The 15,487-nt window shown below is 41.1% G+C and overlaps 1 protein-coding gene across 1 annotated transcript in view; it reads right to left on the bottom strand.

Annotated features, from left to right (window-relative positions):
• Nucleotides 1-754: 754 nt before the first annotated feature.
• Nucleotides 755-15,487, bottom strand: part of SLC6A5 (solute carrier family 6 member 5) — a gene marked incomplete at its 5' end in the record, with an annotated part of 20,803 nt that continues 6,070 nt past the window's right edge. The window contains 6 exons of the mRNA XM_027902848.1: nt 755-1,159; nt 3,502-3,669; nt 7,228-7,328; nt 12,328-12,427; nt 13,600-13,731; nt 14,008-14,120. Coding sequence (XP_027758649.1) covers nt 1,004-1,159; nt 3,502-3,669; nt 7,228-7,328; nt 12,328-12,427; nt 13,600-13,731; nt 14,008-14,120 — 770 coding nt within the window. The remainder of the gene's footprint in view (nt 1,160-3,501; nt 3,670-7,227; nt 7,329-12,327; nt 12,428-13,599; nt 13,732-14,007; nt 14,121-15,487) is intronic.

Genomic DNA, 15,487 nt, shown 5'->3' with positions numbered 1-15,487 from the left:
AACTAGACTACACTTACCACTGTAAGAATACAAAGTTAGGCACAAATTATATGATGGCTTCTTGAGGAGATACTGTAAACAAAAGCAGAGAAACAAGGAAAATTATGTTCAGAGTACTGGAGTGAGTAAAAACAGAGTTGCACTTCGTGTAGGATGAGCTCTCAGACACATTGTAAAACTCAGGCATTTCTAATTGAAATGACAGATGTCAGATTACTGAAAGAAACATATGACAGTACTTTAAACAGTGATGCCCATACATCTCATTCTGGCACTATTTCCAAACCATTTCTAGGCTCAAATGCACTTTAGCCCCAGTCTCAACTGGCTAGTTTTTTTTAACTTTGTTCTTATTTTTCTTCCTGAAAAGATCGAATGGATTATCGTGTTTCTGTTCTGACCCCCACATATTACTTCCTGGTGTGCTGTTTAAACAGTCTCCATTTGTTTATATAACATAACAATCCCTCATAGTTGGTATAAATCACAAAAGGTGTGAGCAGACATGACGGGGCAAGGTCTGCTGTCAGCATAGAAAAAGCAACCCCACTTTTCACAGGAGCCTTAGGCTGGATTTTACACCAGGACTAGGGGAGATGCCCCTCTTTGCTTGCTTCCAGCCCATCTGAGGGCTAAACCTTCCTCTGAGTAGCAAAATCCTAGTTCCATCACAGCCACCTGTTACGAGGACGCTTGTGGGAAATGGGTCAAATTTGGTTTTGTTTATTCCTACATCACCCGGCAAAACCTGGTGTGTCACCTGGTTTGTCACCTGTAGCTGTTTCACTGGGTACAGAACATGTCACGGGCATCAGCTGCACCTGGAAGTGGTCTAGCTAGGTCTTCCCTATGGCATGCAACAGTAAATCCTACTTTCCTAAGCAACCACTTCCTGGCACTGTGGAAAAGGAAAGAAGAAACAGTGGGGGAAACAAAATGGAAAAAAAAAAAAAAATATCAGAAAAGGCTGACAATGTTATTGCCACCCCTTAGTAACAAATCATTAGCATTGTGTCCCCAGTTCCATATCCTTCACTGGCAGTTTAAGTCCCAGGGAGGAGGTTCCCAGTGGATCAATCATGTTCATGTAACGTTCACCTCGGTGCTTGGCCAAAAACGGGCCCCAGTCAGGCTGTGGGGAGCACACCAGCTTGAGTCGCTGCCATGTGGGGGGGGGAGAGAAAAGAGAGTCTCATTTGATGTCATGGAGCACAATTAGAATGCAGAAGAAACGAGGATAAGCTCGTTTAAGGTTATTGATGATGGCCCTGCAATGCTCTACTGCTCAGCGTTTGTTTTGCACAAAAAGTTTTCAAGATTAATAGAGGATAAAGTGCCCAGATTTTAATTATGCATTCTCCCCCACACCATATGAGGGGAGCTCAGAACCACTGTTACAGATTGCAGAGCTCTCCTACTGAAGGACATGTGCACAATTACTTAGCCCAATGGTCTAAGCACTGGGTAACTGCATTAAAATAATTGGATTCCTGTTTAGCATATTTCCCAAAAGTATACAGATGACCAAAAAGTAGTACATCACTATGAATGAATAAAGATTTTAATTTTGAGATGTTTCATTTCTATCTGCAGGAAAAACAGAGAGAGGAGAATGTTAACCTGGCAAACAACAAAAATTTTCAAATCTTTCCACTGATTTCCTTATTGAATATATAATTTGATCGGTGCATTCAGAGATAAAAGGGAAAGAAAACATATTTCTGATGACTTAAGAGGGAACAATTATATGTTTATTACCTAATAAAGTGGATCAGACCTCTCTATCAGTTATTTTAATCTCTGCTTAATTACCAGTTTGCAACTCTTACCTCCCAAATCAACCATAATAATTTTATGCAACAGACTCAGTATTGAGGAAATACCAGGCTACAGCTGAAACAGCTTCAGCAAAAGCCCCTTCCAAACAGATCCAACTCTTGGGAGCTTCTTTGGGTGCACGACTGGAGGGACAGTAAGAAAACCCTAGTTTTGTGGCAATATATAAACACCAGTTCAACACATGAGAAGTTTCGAAGGGGAACCGTTTCCTCAGTGAGAGGAGCTCGTGAGACAACGAACAAGTAAATCCAGTTCCACATGAGCTCATTCCCAACAGGAGCAGTTGTCTCCTGACCTGTGCACTCCAATGTGCTCTTCTACACGAGGGCTGAGTGGCCCTTTAGACAAGTGGCCTCGTTGCCTTCTACAAACCACGTGCCTGGATGCCTTCCCTGGGGTGTCCCACTGCTGTGAGAATTCCCGTTAAATTCCTTTGCTCTATGGGAAGCAGAGAATCTTGGTCTTTTTTTTTTAATTTTTTTTTTTTTCCCTTAGGCATGTGCATTGTGGCATATTGAGAGACCAAAAGGATGATGCTCTTTTAGTACTTTTTCCCTACTTTTTTTTATTTTTGAGCCGTAAAACAGCCCCGATGGGTTTCGCAGGGAAAGCTGAACTGCAAAAGCGGCTCCGGAGAGGGGAGAGAGCGTCTGTTCCTCCTCCCAGGGAGGGAACAGCACAAGCAGCATGCAGTGACGAGATGGCAGAGCTGAGAAAGCCTCAAAGCCCTCAAAAAGGAGCATTGAGCTTTCTCAGAAGACACGGTGAGGGGCAGTGAAGGGATGAAACGCTGACACGAGAGAGGCACTGCTGTACCACGCCCTGCAGGGAAACGAGGAGCCTGCAGGAAGGGGACAGGGGAGGATGAGGGTGGCAGGCAGGGACAAGGCACAAGGATGGAGAGCAGAAGGTGACCACCACATTTCTGGAGCAGCGGAGGGAAGTGTCAGGAATCTGATTTGCAAAATAAACAGGTAAAGCCAGGTAAAAATAAAGCGCCAGCTGGAGTTATTCTAAGCCCAGGTGCCAGGAGGGATCCGCTTATTCAAGAAAAATAAAGAGATGAAGAAGGGTAAGGCAAAGATTGCCAGCTAGGTTTTGTAATGAGTAGTTTGAGATGTAGAGTGGGAGGTCTCTTCATGCATTTTATTCCTGAACTTCAGCGAGTGGCACAACCTCCTGAAGCGCATCCCGGATGACTCCAGAACCCAACCATCCCACACTCTGCAAGCAGGCAACTCCTGATTGCCATCTCCTAGCGCTGATTGCCAGCTCCCTGCAGCACAGTACACAGCAGCAGTTGGTGCTTCCTACGTCTACACCCTGCTTTTGCAAAAAGGCCAACAAAGCTAGAGCAGCTTTCTCCCGGTGAAGCCATACCAGGACTCATGAAATTTGCAACCCCTCCTAGATTTCAAAAAAATAAAACAAAATAAAATAATCACTCCACAATTCAGGGACATTTTGTTGAGGAGTGAGGAATAGAAGGTCTACAACTGAAATCAACTGAGCATCCCTTTGCAACGCAACAACTACTTTACCAGAAAGTAATCTTAGCGCTATTAGACATTCAATATCACAAAAAAAAAAAAATCAATGTAAAATAAAAGAGGCGGTCTGCTGCGACTGCATTTGTAAAGAGCAAAAAGGCAGAAGAATTACCTCGATGAATCTGCCTGGGGCCAGATGCATTTTTATCACGAACATAACCGGGATCCAGATGACTGAGCAGGCCAGCATCAGCCACCCGAGCACCATGGACCAGCCGGGGTAGTGGTAAGCTCCGTAAGTCATCGGCTCCCACTGGTAAAAGCTGAAGCAGAGGATGAACTGGAAAGAAGAGAGGAAAACAAATATGTTTGAATAAGCAAAACAAGCCTGCTATGCAGGAAAAACGGTAGGTATCCCCCACACACAGGGTTGGAATATATGGAACACGGATAAAAGCGCATCCACCTAAGGCAGGGCGCTGCCACAAGCTGTAATAAACAGCTCAGAGCCTGAACCTAATGAGTTTCAAGGAAATCCTGCAAAATCCCACAAAAATCACTGCATTTGTGCCAGAAGAATTGAAATTAGGATCTTCTCCCTGGAGTAACGTGCTTTATTACATGGTCTATTGGCAGTTTTACCTAATGTGATTATGCTAAGTTACTCCATTTCACTTACTGTATGAACAGCAATACATCTGCTTACATTTGTGCATAATTCAGTAACTTTTGGGAAATGCCTGTGCTTGCAATAATTGCACAGAGAAGATTTATAGAAGTATAACTGGGTGAAGGCACATATAAAAATGATCAGTTTTTATTTCCAGAGATGTGGAGTCTAATGAAAGTCTAATATTAGGCTATTCAAATGTATCAAATATTAGCTTTACAGAAGCAATAATAGAAAAGAATTTATTGCTTGGCTTTGCTTTGTCTGTTTCCATTGCAGAAGAATTGAATTATGACCGATCAGTGTCAATTTATTTCTCACTGTAAGTTCAGTAAATATTGCATTTGGAACAACAACAGAACACGCAAGTTTGGAAGACAAACACGGTCAGTTTGAATTTGTTTTCCTTAAGAAACAACATAATTTCCTGTTGCCTAGTTGTGATTACTGGAAGTAGCCACAAGCACAAGTCTGAACTGTAAAGGAGCTGAGCAATCTGCAGAAGAGCCTTACAATTGCCTTCAGAAGGGTAAAACAGTGCCTAAGGCAGCATCTCAAAAATGACCATTGGAACTATAAAAGAGCTACAAAATATGATGTTCACACGTGCTCATTCTCAACAAGGTCCTCAAGAGAAAAAAAAAAAAAAAACACATTGCCATTGATGTCATCCTAACACTATAGATTAAACTGGACTAAGTCTTCCAACTTTTTAGAAAGTGATTTGCCAACTATAGCCATACATTGTCACAATAAAACAACAGTTGCCACCGGGTAGTTAAGACAGATCCACCCGGTTTTCATGTGCAGCAATAATATAGTTCAGTGAAGGCAACTGGTAAAGAAAATCTATGCAAGGAAAATAGACTGTCTTCATTATACCCCTTGGAGAAATCATTCTCACCCTAGAAAATTTCATCTCCTCACAACTCAGGATTTTGCTGAGCTCACCAACACTTGCTAGTCACTTCACACATGTATTCCTGTCTGCAAAAACTAAGCCTTTTTCAGATTTCAGGGAAAAAAAAAGTCCTCCTTCCTGAATTAACAATACTGAAAAGAACTACTAACTTTATCCAGGGCTTTCCCCCCACACATTTCTCCCAGAAATAAAAAGGTTTGCCAACATTTACGCTGCACTAAAGAGCAGCACACACAGGAACTTCCCAAAGTGACACATGAAGTGACATGTAACTTCTCTGGAAGAACTGATTGCACAGGACTAGAGAGTCATTGCTTTGCTTCTCACCTGCCAGCTGACCTCATACTTACTGTTTCAAAATATATATCTTCAGAAATTTTAGAAACTTCTCTTATTCTGTACGTAAACAGCTATGAATACTTACCCAGAGAAATTATGGATCCTTGTAAATATTGAAGGCCAGGCTGGATGGGGCCTGGAGAAACCTGGTCTAGTGGAAAGTGTCCCTACCCACGGCAGGGGGTTTGAAACTAGGTGGCCTTTAAGGGCCCTTCCAACCCAAACCACTCAGTGATTGTATGACTTGTAGGGAAATGATGAGTTTTTAAAACTCTGCACAAATACTGGTGTCTTGCTGCAGGTGTGATCCAAGAGTGAGGACTTCCAGGTGGAGGCATGTGCTTTCCAACAGCAAACGCTGGTGAAGGAAGGCTCTGCTGTTTAGTGCTGATTTATCAAGCTGAAAGCTTTTAAAGTGGCTGAAATAATTATTTCATTCTCTTGCCCAAAAAAAAAAAAATAAAAAAAAAAAAAAAAGGAGGAAAAAAATTATGTGCAATCAGAGATTGCACCTGCACTTGGGTTAAAACATAAAGGAAACACTCAGGTAGGAATCTAGATAGTAAATGTAGATATAGTTAGTATATTTGGACTAGAAATCGAGATAGTAGCTGTAGATACAGTTATTAGACTTGGATCCCTGGACTTGGAGAAAACACGTGTAGCAGTGGCAAAATCGAGAACGTGATGTCCTTTTTGACTGAACGGAGATCTAAACGTGAAGTGAGTATTAAACCGACTCGAAGGAAGGTGTTTGAAGGAGGTGGGAAGTAAAAAAATCGAGGGAAAAGAAGAACAGCAACAAACCGCACACGCTCCGATTTAAGTTCAAGAGCTGCCACCTGCGGGCACGGCGGGGAAGAGCCGCGCTCGGCCCGGGCCCGGAGGGGCTCATTCCTTCATTGCCTCGGCTGCAAAAGGGTTTGGAAACAACAGATCGTTTTTCCTTTGACTTTTTTTTTTTCTTTCTTTCTTTTCTTCCCCTCCTTTTTTCATTTCCCCCCTCTTTTCCCCCCTTTCCCCTATTTTCCTCATCCCTCCCTTTTTCTTCCTCTTTTCCCTTTTATCCCCCTTTTTCTCATTTGCCCCCTTTTTTCTTCCACTTCCACCTCTTTCCCCCTTTTTCCTCATTTCTCCCCCTTTTTTTCTTCCACTTTTCTCCTCTTCTCCCTTTTCCCTTTTTCATCATTCTCCCCACTTTTTTCTTCCTCCTTCCCCCATCTTTCTTTCTTTCCCCTTCTCTTTTCCCCTCTTTCTCGTCTTTTCCCACCTTTTCTCCCCCTTCTTCCCCTGTTTTTCCACCTTTTCTCCCCCTGTTTTTCCCTCTTTTCTCCCCCTTTTCTGCCCCTTTTTTCCTTTCTTCATTTGTTTTCTTTTTTCCCCCTAGAGAAACTGAAGATATTTTCATTTCTTATGCAGAACCCACCTCTTTCCACCTCTGCAGCAGGACCTCCACCTTTTTGCAGCTAAAACTCTGTCACTCAAATTTCCCCCTCAGCCTCTCCAAAACATCTCTCCTGGACTAGTTTATGACTCAATAAACTGGTTTTTTTCCCCTGTCCAACCTGACAACAGACAGGAGGATCATGACCTTATAAATATAAATAAATACATACCCTATAAATAGCTACATACATATATACAGAGACACACACACATATATATATATATGATAATCCATAATTATGCTATACAATAGCATGTCACAGGACCATTTTGCATGGACAGGAAAGGCCACCATAGCAGCATTTAGAATCCCTTCATCCCTCTCCACCAAAAACACCATTACTTGCACTCTGTTCCTATTACACACACATGTAAGAACACAGGCACTTGTGTTTAATTAGCTGCATCCAAGCTCTAATTACTACCACCTAGAAACATCAGGAATGATGAACAAACAACAACAAGAAAATATATTAAATTATTTTTCTTTTTTTTTTCTTTTTTTTTTTTTTTTTGCTTACTGTTAAAATAGTCGGGGTCACAAATGCCCAGCAGACTCTCCAGAATTTACTTGGCTGGAATCCAATCATCATTTCTATATCTTCACAGAATCTTTGCAGTCCTGTGAACAGCAAATGTAAAAGCAATTAGGTGTGAAAGAAACCAACTGCAATTTGCAACGGAGCTCTGGTGCCCTCCCTTGTGCCTAATTACGAAAACAAACTGCGGCTTGCTGGTTGAAAACTTCCGTGGAGGACCCAACTACACAGTAAAAAATGGGACTAATGTGGAGGTAACTATTCCAATAAAATATTCGCTTCTTGAGGATTAAAGCAAAATTGAGCTTTTACACAGAGATCAGGTGTTTGGAGTGTTTGGGGTTAAAACATTAATAGTATGTACTGGGCAGCTGAGATTATTTGTATAATTATTTGCAGACTTGTTTTACTTCACTATGAAGATCAGTCTCATTAATATCTGTACACCTGCTTCAGCACAGACAATATTTGAGCTTCTCTATACCTGCTACATGACTGGATTACAACTGTGTCCCTTAGCGTGGAAACTGATGATGTCCTGTTATTTTTCAGCTGATACCTAAATGATTCTTGGAATTATTAGAGAGCACCTGTAAATATTTTAAATTATATCCAGTGTTGTTCGAACAAACAGATTAACTGGCGTGCTGTTTCTTCAGGTTATTGTATTGATTGAATCTCTAAAGTTACCTGAGTTAATCAAACATGCAAGATTGGAAAATGGTATTTCAGCCAACTCTGCAGCTCCTTTCCCAGCCATTCCATGAGGGTGAAAAAAGTGTGCTGGCCAGGAGCTGCTGCTCCCTGTTAGTTATTAGAAATTTAGGTATTAGTAATTTATCCAAAAGTAATAAAACCAAATTTGACATTGGTTCCAGCTTTTCTAATTACAATGAGAAGAGAGAGGCCTGGGGTCCAAGTCTGAGCTTATCTGTCTCACAAACGTTTGAAATTTGAAAAAATTTTATCTAAATTTTATAAAGCATTTTGCCCAACTTTCATGATATGGGGACAGCTTAAATATTGGAGAAAAGGCATTGAGCAAGGGAAGAAATGCTTGAACAAAAATAATGTACTACTTCATGTTCTCATTAGAGTCAGAGACTGCAGGGTATAAGAAGGGATAATCCTCAGGCTTGATCCATCTAATTTGGAAGCCTTTCTGTTGATATCAAGGAGGAATGAATCCATCCACCTGACTGTTCCAAGAACCAAGAAGGTAAAAAAAAAAAAAAAATAGCAATGGTTCATTATTCAGTGTCTTCTGATGCAGCTTGAAGGAAGCAACAGGGCTGGGTGGTGTTTGGGCAGCCCTAAAGGCCCAGCTCAGGCAGATAGCATGTGAGAGAAGAGCTCAAGAACCAGGTTATGGTAACAAACAGAGAAGAAAAATCCAGAAATTAAACAGTGAGGTGGTATTGCAAGAACTGAGTTTGGGGAAGATGAAAAAATTACAACCTGCAGTGGATGTAAGCTTAAAAAAAACTAAACCAAGGTGACCCAGATGTCACTTTTTTTTTTTTTCACTAACTGTAGTTTCTCTCCCTCTTTTTCTCTTTTCTACTGACTACAGCAAGTGTTCTTTTTCAGAAAGCCTCTTCTCTGTAAAATACATGTAATTTTTTTTTTTTACCCATGGAATCACTGTACTTCAGCACCAGTCTGAATCACGATACCCTTTTCTATTTTGTAATAGAAGTTTGTATGCCTGGACCAAATACAACCCCCAAGGTCATTGTGTGATGGACCTGAAAGGGCGTTTTTTGCTGCAACTGAACCATTTGCCCCTGTGTTTGATTTATCTGCAGAACTGTGAGGGAGATTCTCACACAGCAGCCAGTCATGTGGCGTGCTGGGGACAAAGTTGGCTTTGAAATAATTCCAGCAGCACAAGGTACAGGCTGATGGGTTTTTCCACCAAGTTTAAATCTCATTTAAAGTCTCTACTCCAGCCACACTTGCTGCTGCAAAGAAGGGATACCTAACTGAGAGTTACCAGGGCCTTCTGCCTCCAAAATTCATGTAACTCTGCACAGATTTTCTTGAAACTCCAACTAAAAAAATCAGTTCTTTCTTGAAATCATCAGCAGATATTCACAGTTTAAGGCACTTTTTAATATTAGCAGTTCAGGGGTCAAATGCATGCAAGCAGATACAGGGATTACACAGTACTTATCTCTTTCCAGTGAAAGTTCCACAGAAAAAAATGCCAGGGATGCTTTGGTAAACAGAACACCAATTTTTTTTTTTACTTTTTTTTTTTTAATCCTAGCAAATCTGGTCTCCCTCTGAGATCAGTCAGGCCTGCTGAATAACTTTGGGAAATAAACATTACATGATATTCCACATCTGATTTCTCCCTCCTAAAGCAGAATGATGTATTCACAAGTGCTGCAGATATAAAACCCATTAAAAAAAGGAGCCTGCAAACCTAGGCAGGCAACTACTTTGCTCTTCTGCTACAGGAAAAAAGGTTCAAAAGTCTCTTACAAACACACTGCAGCAGTTACCACTCGCTCTGACAACAAAGCTTCCCAAAAAAAAAACCCAGACTGTCAAAAAAGAAGCAGATCTAGAAGGAACACAAACGAAGTTCCAGTCATACATTTTCAGCTTTTGACAATGTCTCGCTCAGACAGGAGGATTTTCATCTTCAGCCTCATGTTACAAAATGCAGCAGTGGGATTTATGCTGATGATTAAATTAATAACCCCAGCTCTAAGCTGTTCTTTACCAACCATGCATCATAATCTAAACAACTGGAGAATAAACATTTCTACCAGCGTGGGAAATGAAAAGGCTGCATTTGATTGGTTTGTGGAGCACTGACTCTACTGAAAAATAAGTGATTACAAGGAAATAACCAAGTGTGTCCCTTTTTAATTTAAAAATCTCAACGAGCTCAGCAAGCAGAACATGTTACAAGAAGTAAAGACAAATTTATTTCATCATAAAAGCGCCTGCCACTATTGTGCCAACCTGCTTGCCATGAAGAGTACAAGTACACAGAGAAAGGTGTCAGTGGAGTGTAAAACAGCAGTTGCCAGAGCTTGAAAATATATTATGCCAATTTGGAGCACTGCTAGAAGGAATATAACCAGAGCAGCAGCTTTGCTTGTATTTACAACACACAAATCACAAATGTACAGGATGTACTCCCATGAACAGTCCTTACAAAAGTGGCTCTAACACAGTAGAAGTAGCTCTGGTACATTAGCCAAGCAGGTAATGATTGTAAAGTAAATCTTTCCTTTTTCATTTAAAAGACTGGAAGCTCCTTAGTCCAGCAAAAGGTTGATTCCAGGGAATAACCTTTGAAGTAGTTTATAGCAAAGGCTTTACCCAGATCTGTTGATGAACAACCAGTTCATACAGAAAGTATGGAAAGAATAATTTGTAATTTGTCAGTCCTTTTCCACACCTGATTACAGTGAAGTAACGTCTAACTAAAAAAAAAAAAACCCTTCTCCTCTATTCAAGTCCTTCCTTTGCAAAACTGGTTGTGTATTGGTTTATATTTTTCATTAAAGTTAGTGTTTTAAGGGACACTGAATTTGCTGGGTGAAGCAAACACAAGCCAGAGCAATTTTTTGCTTCCAAGCCTAATGAGATGTCATTCCACAAAGGCAGGTTTGCAGTGCTTCTGCCACACAGCGTTCAGAGGAGGAACAGAACCAGGACCTGCTCTCTGTTACCTTCATCCCTGTTTAAAAACATACACAACAAGGAAATTTTACAGAATTTTAAGTAGTTTTTAAAATATTAAAAATCTTTCAAGCATTACAGCATGGTTCAGGCATGCTCTCAACAAACCTGAGGAGGAGAAGAAAGGCAAAAAGAAAACCCAACAAACCGTCATACTCTTCTTGAGCATCCCCACTTATCTCTTAGGGAATTGAGTTGATTTGAGAGAACCTGGGTTTCATTTCACTTCTAGGCCAACTCTAATCAAATTACTTACAATTCCAGGGGCATCCAAAAACAAAAACAAAAAAACCAAACAGAAAACAACTACCAGAAGATCATCGGCCAAAATCAACTTTTCTCTCTGTATTTGGAATTTTTCTATCATATTTTGTAACATATCATATCTGACTTCGCTGTCAGCCACTCAGACCTGCTCACTGGATTAGATGTCAGTGAAGAAAAATCACACTGCTGCATTTCCATGAAATTAGGGAGAACAAGAAAGGGCTGATTCCCTGTCCTGTGTAGGACATTCATGCCTCAAGCAAGAGCAACAAATTCTGCATTTGTTGAATTTTGTGCTGGTTTTTTTTTAAAGCACTTATGTTACAGGGTGGACTCCACAACACAGGTAGGTGTAAGCGTTCAGTGCACAGGACCAGAAGCTGAAGGTCATGCTGCTATTCATGCACCTTCAACAGAACACCTGGGATTTTTATGCCCAGCTGATATAAACTACATAATTGCACACAGCAGCAGTAGAAACAGCCTTATCTTTGTCATTTTTCACACTGAGATTCGTATCTTTCCTTGCTTTTGAAGGCAAGTTTTAAGTGGCAGCACCACATTCCAGACACAAACAATCACCTGGTATGTAGGGAGGTCGTCACGTTTCCAAGAATTAGGCTCCTGAAAGCACATCCTGAGAGTCTGGCAGCACATCACCAGCCTGTATGAATTGTTGCAGCAACAGCAGCATCATGGTAATTGCACACTGCTTTGTACCAACTGAGGATCTTCCTCACGTTTCAGTGTACCTCAGCGTGGATCAATATAACTGCTGATACCACCAGGGATTAATTAGTCCCTCTGAGTAGCTGCTTAGTCTTGAGTCTGTGTTATGGGCAGAGAGTGTCACTCACTGCTTGGTCTGTTCTTAGACTCATCTCTGAGCACTGGCTTTAAGCTATTTATGGAAAAGGACTTGAGACTGCGGGAAAGTCTTCTGAATACATGTGTTTGAAGGTATCCTACAGTAATGAGGTCCTATTTTTCTTTGTCCAAAATAAGTGAATTTTGAGGCTTTTTATTAAAAAAAAAAAAAAATTCTCCTCTCCCTAAGGACTCCACTTCATCATGTGCTAAAATGTTACTTTGACATAGGCTTTCTCTTACCGTAGATATAGGAAACTCCAACAAGCTCGAAGATGGCAATAATGACAAGAGAGTAAGAAGCTGCATAAGTGTCCACGAGCTGTAGCATGTACATTCCACCCTAAGGAAAAAAAGATAGAAGAGCCATCACTTGTGGCACTGAGGTGGGCAGAGCAGAGAGGAACAGGGACCGAGTCAGCAACCAAACATCAACCAAATGCAGGCTCGTGCTGCACTACAGTTCCTTCCCTCTGGCTGAATGAATATCAAAGCCAGCAAGAAAAAAAAACAGATTCTGGCAGCCAACACAGCTCAGGAAGACTTCAACTTCCATCCTTTAAGGATTGAACCGCTGTCAGACCTTCCACTTGTAGCGTCTCTAACCCGTAATACTACATGACAAGTAGAATCACCTTTGAAACCAGAGCTACCCCAATAATGAGTCCAGTTCATCTGTTTGGAAAGGATATGATGTCCTATCTCCAGGGCAGAGGTTAAGCAGCATAATTCAAGTGAGGGAAGGACCGAATCCACCTTGGGCTTCAGATCAGTGAAACTGGGCTAGTAGGGGGTGATGTGAGGGGAGAGAGAAAGGGGAGGGAAAAATAGTAAAATTCTGTGCATCTTGTCTTGAAATTGCTGGGTTTGTAATGCTGGAGGTATTAGTGGAGAGAAGACACTGAAGATTATCAGTGGTAGATGGGAATTACATTGTTAACTCCTCAGTTTGCCAAGACAGTCAGGATATGTCTAATCTTGGAGGAAAGGCACCCCAAACAGGTTGCATCTTTATATGACATACAAAGTTGGGGCTTTTTCCTTAATTTATAGGAAGGGTTGGATTGGAATGGACTTTAAAGATGATCTTGTTCCAACCCCCCTGCCATGGGCAGGGACACCTTCCACTATCCCAGATTGCTCAAAGCCACGTCCAACCCGGCCTTGGACACTTCCAGGGATGGGGCAGCCACAGCTTCTCTGGGCAACCTGTGCCAGGGCCTCCCCACCCTCACAGCAAAGAATTTCTTCCTTATACCTAAACTAAACCTGCCTTCTGTCAGTGTGGGTTGAATACCTAGTTTACATTACTACTTTGGAGATGTTTGACTGGGGAAAATTTTAAAAATCAGAGCATCCATTAAAAAAATAATAATAATAAAAAAAAGGCGCTCAGACTCACCCTGTGTCACAACTCAGCTAAATCTTTCGCAGCTTGTGCAGGAGGAAAGCAGCCACCAGAGGGGGACTGGGGACAGACTGAGGTGATCGCTCGCAGGCAGTGTTGCTAATTACCTGAGTGATCATAGGGAATCCCATGATGAAAAAGGACACGCAGCACCCCAGAGTGAACAGCGCCTTGTGCGTTCGCAGGTACTTGGGGAACTCATCCGACACGGAGGTCACGATCGTCTCGATGGTGGCAAACTGGAAGGCAAAACAAAGGGAAGGATCTGTTTCAGCTCAAACAGAGTGGTGCAGCTGGATGTAAAACAACAGCAGGGAGCATTTTGAGTCCTACGTATCTAAATGCTCAGATGTCAACACCAGAGCTCTGCCCAAATGATTTCAGCACTGATGGTCTTTTACTTTGTTCCTCTTTTAGGGAAACCGGTTCGCTGCCCACGTGGAAAATAGCAATCAATCTCATGGTCCCCCCCAAACAAACAAATAGGAAAACGGTGGGACACAAAAGCAGTTTACCATGGTGTCTAATCCAAGAGTTAGAAGCATCAAAAAGAATATTATGGCCCAGAAGGGAGAGAGGGGAAGCCTCGTTAAGGCTTCTGGGTAAACCACAAATGCAATTCCGGGACCTAGAAACAAGAAAAATAAAGGTTATCAGATCCAGACTCTCTTATTTACAGAAAGATTTAAGCATTACAGAATTTACCTTCTCCTGGTGAATCTCTATTTTCACTGTAAGATTCAACTCACTCATTTGCTCCTGCTTTCCAAGCAGAATACATATGCAATGAGTGTACCAATACACTGGACCAAACAAATTAAAACAAACAAACAAACAAAAAGTAATAATTGCATACTGCAGCTTTGTTTCTGTCCTGCTCTGTGATCAAATTCCTGCCAGCTACCAGTCCAGCCCTAGGTCAACATGGCAAACAGCCCCAGTGCTTACAAGGATGAATGGAAAAGCAAAAACCCTTCTTCTTTAACTCATCAGCACACAGTCAAATGAGAAGCAGAGAACAAAAAAAAAAGATTCCCAGACCTGACACCAGACACAAGGTAATAACTGCTGTGAACTTAAAAAAAATCCACAGGAAAACCTGAAATAATGCAGAGCACAAAAAATAAGGAGCTGGGGTCTTTTAAAGCGTTAACCAGGAATTTCCAGTTCTTTTCCGGTTTGATGTGTTGGGCTTTAATTTCTACCAGCTGTAAAGAAAAGGTATTTTTACAAGTGTGCTCAGATTTGCCCGGGAGCAAAGGCTGCAGGAATGCAGTGTCAACGTTACAGTAGATGGCACTTCTTCTCTACTCATCCCAGCTAAAGGAATTCCCACTTCCAACGCTCAGAAAGGTGTTTCCTGCCAACACTGTACATGACTCAGTGCTGCTGCCTTTAAAATGCGCTGCAGAAAAACATGATTTTTTTGAAATAGGAAGCTGCATGTAGGACTACTATGTATTTACAAACACTTCTTTCACCTCTTGATTAAATATTTCTTCTTGATTATCAGAGGCAAGGGCTCACATCCTTTCCATCTTTGGAGACTTAGGTGGATATAAACTCTTTCTAAAAGCCTGTTAAAGACAGAAAAACTCCAAGTATTTTATATGTGTTGAAATTTCAAAAGTCAAACGACCTTGAACTTTCATTTTAAAGTACTAACATTTTTCAACTGTGCCGTGTTTTCTTAATGAGACAGTGGGACAAAAAAGAGATTGTTCTGTCTCTGCCTCCATGGGAAGTGTTTTATTTGTTCATCAGACAGATTAGCTTTTCCTGAAAAGAGGATTCTAAATGAAAAAAAAATGCTATTTTTTTTGATTAATATTTTAGGAGGAAAAAAAAGGAAAAAACTCTTCCTGTTTCCATTAACATTTTCATTCAAGGTTTTGAAAATTTGAAGGGAGATAATGTTTCACCATCATTTTGGCTTTTTTTCTCTTTCACTGAAAACAAACAAACAAACCAACAAACAAAACAAAACAAAAACAA

The sequence above is a fragment of the Empidonax traillii genome, unplaced genomic scaffold (assembly GCF_003031625.1).
Source record: "Empidonax traillii isolate 1590-97213 ecotype Southwest subspecies unplaced genomic scaffold, ASM303162v1 scaffold915:size242376, whole genome shotgun sequence".
Taxonomy (NCBI): Eukaryota; Metazoa; Chordata; class Aves; order Passeriformes; family Tyrannidae; genus Empidonax; species Empidonax traillii.
Note: the sequence above shows the minus strand (reverse complement) of the source record. Positions and strands in the feature narration are given on the sequence as shown.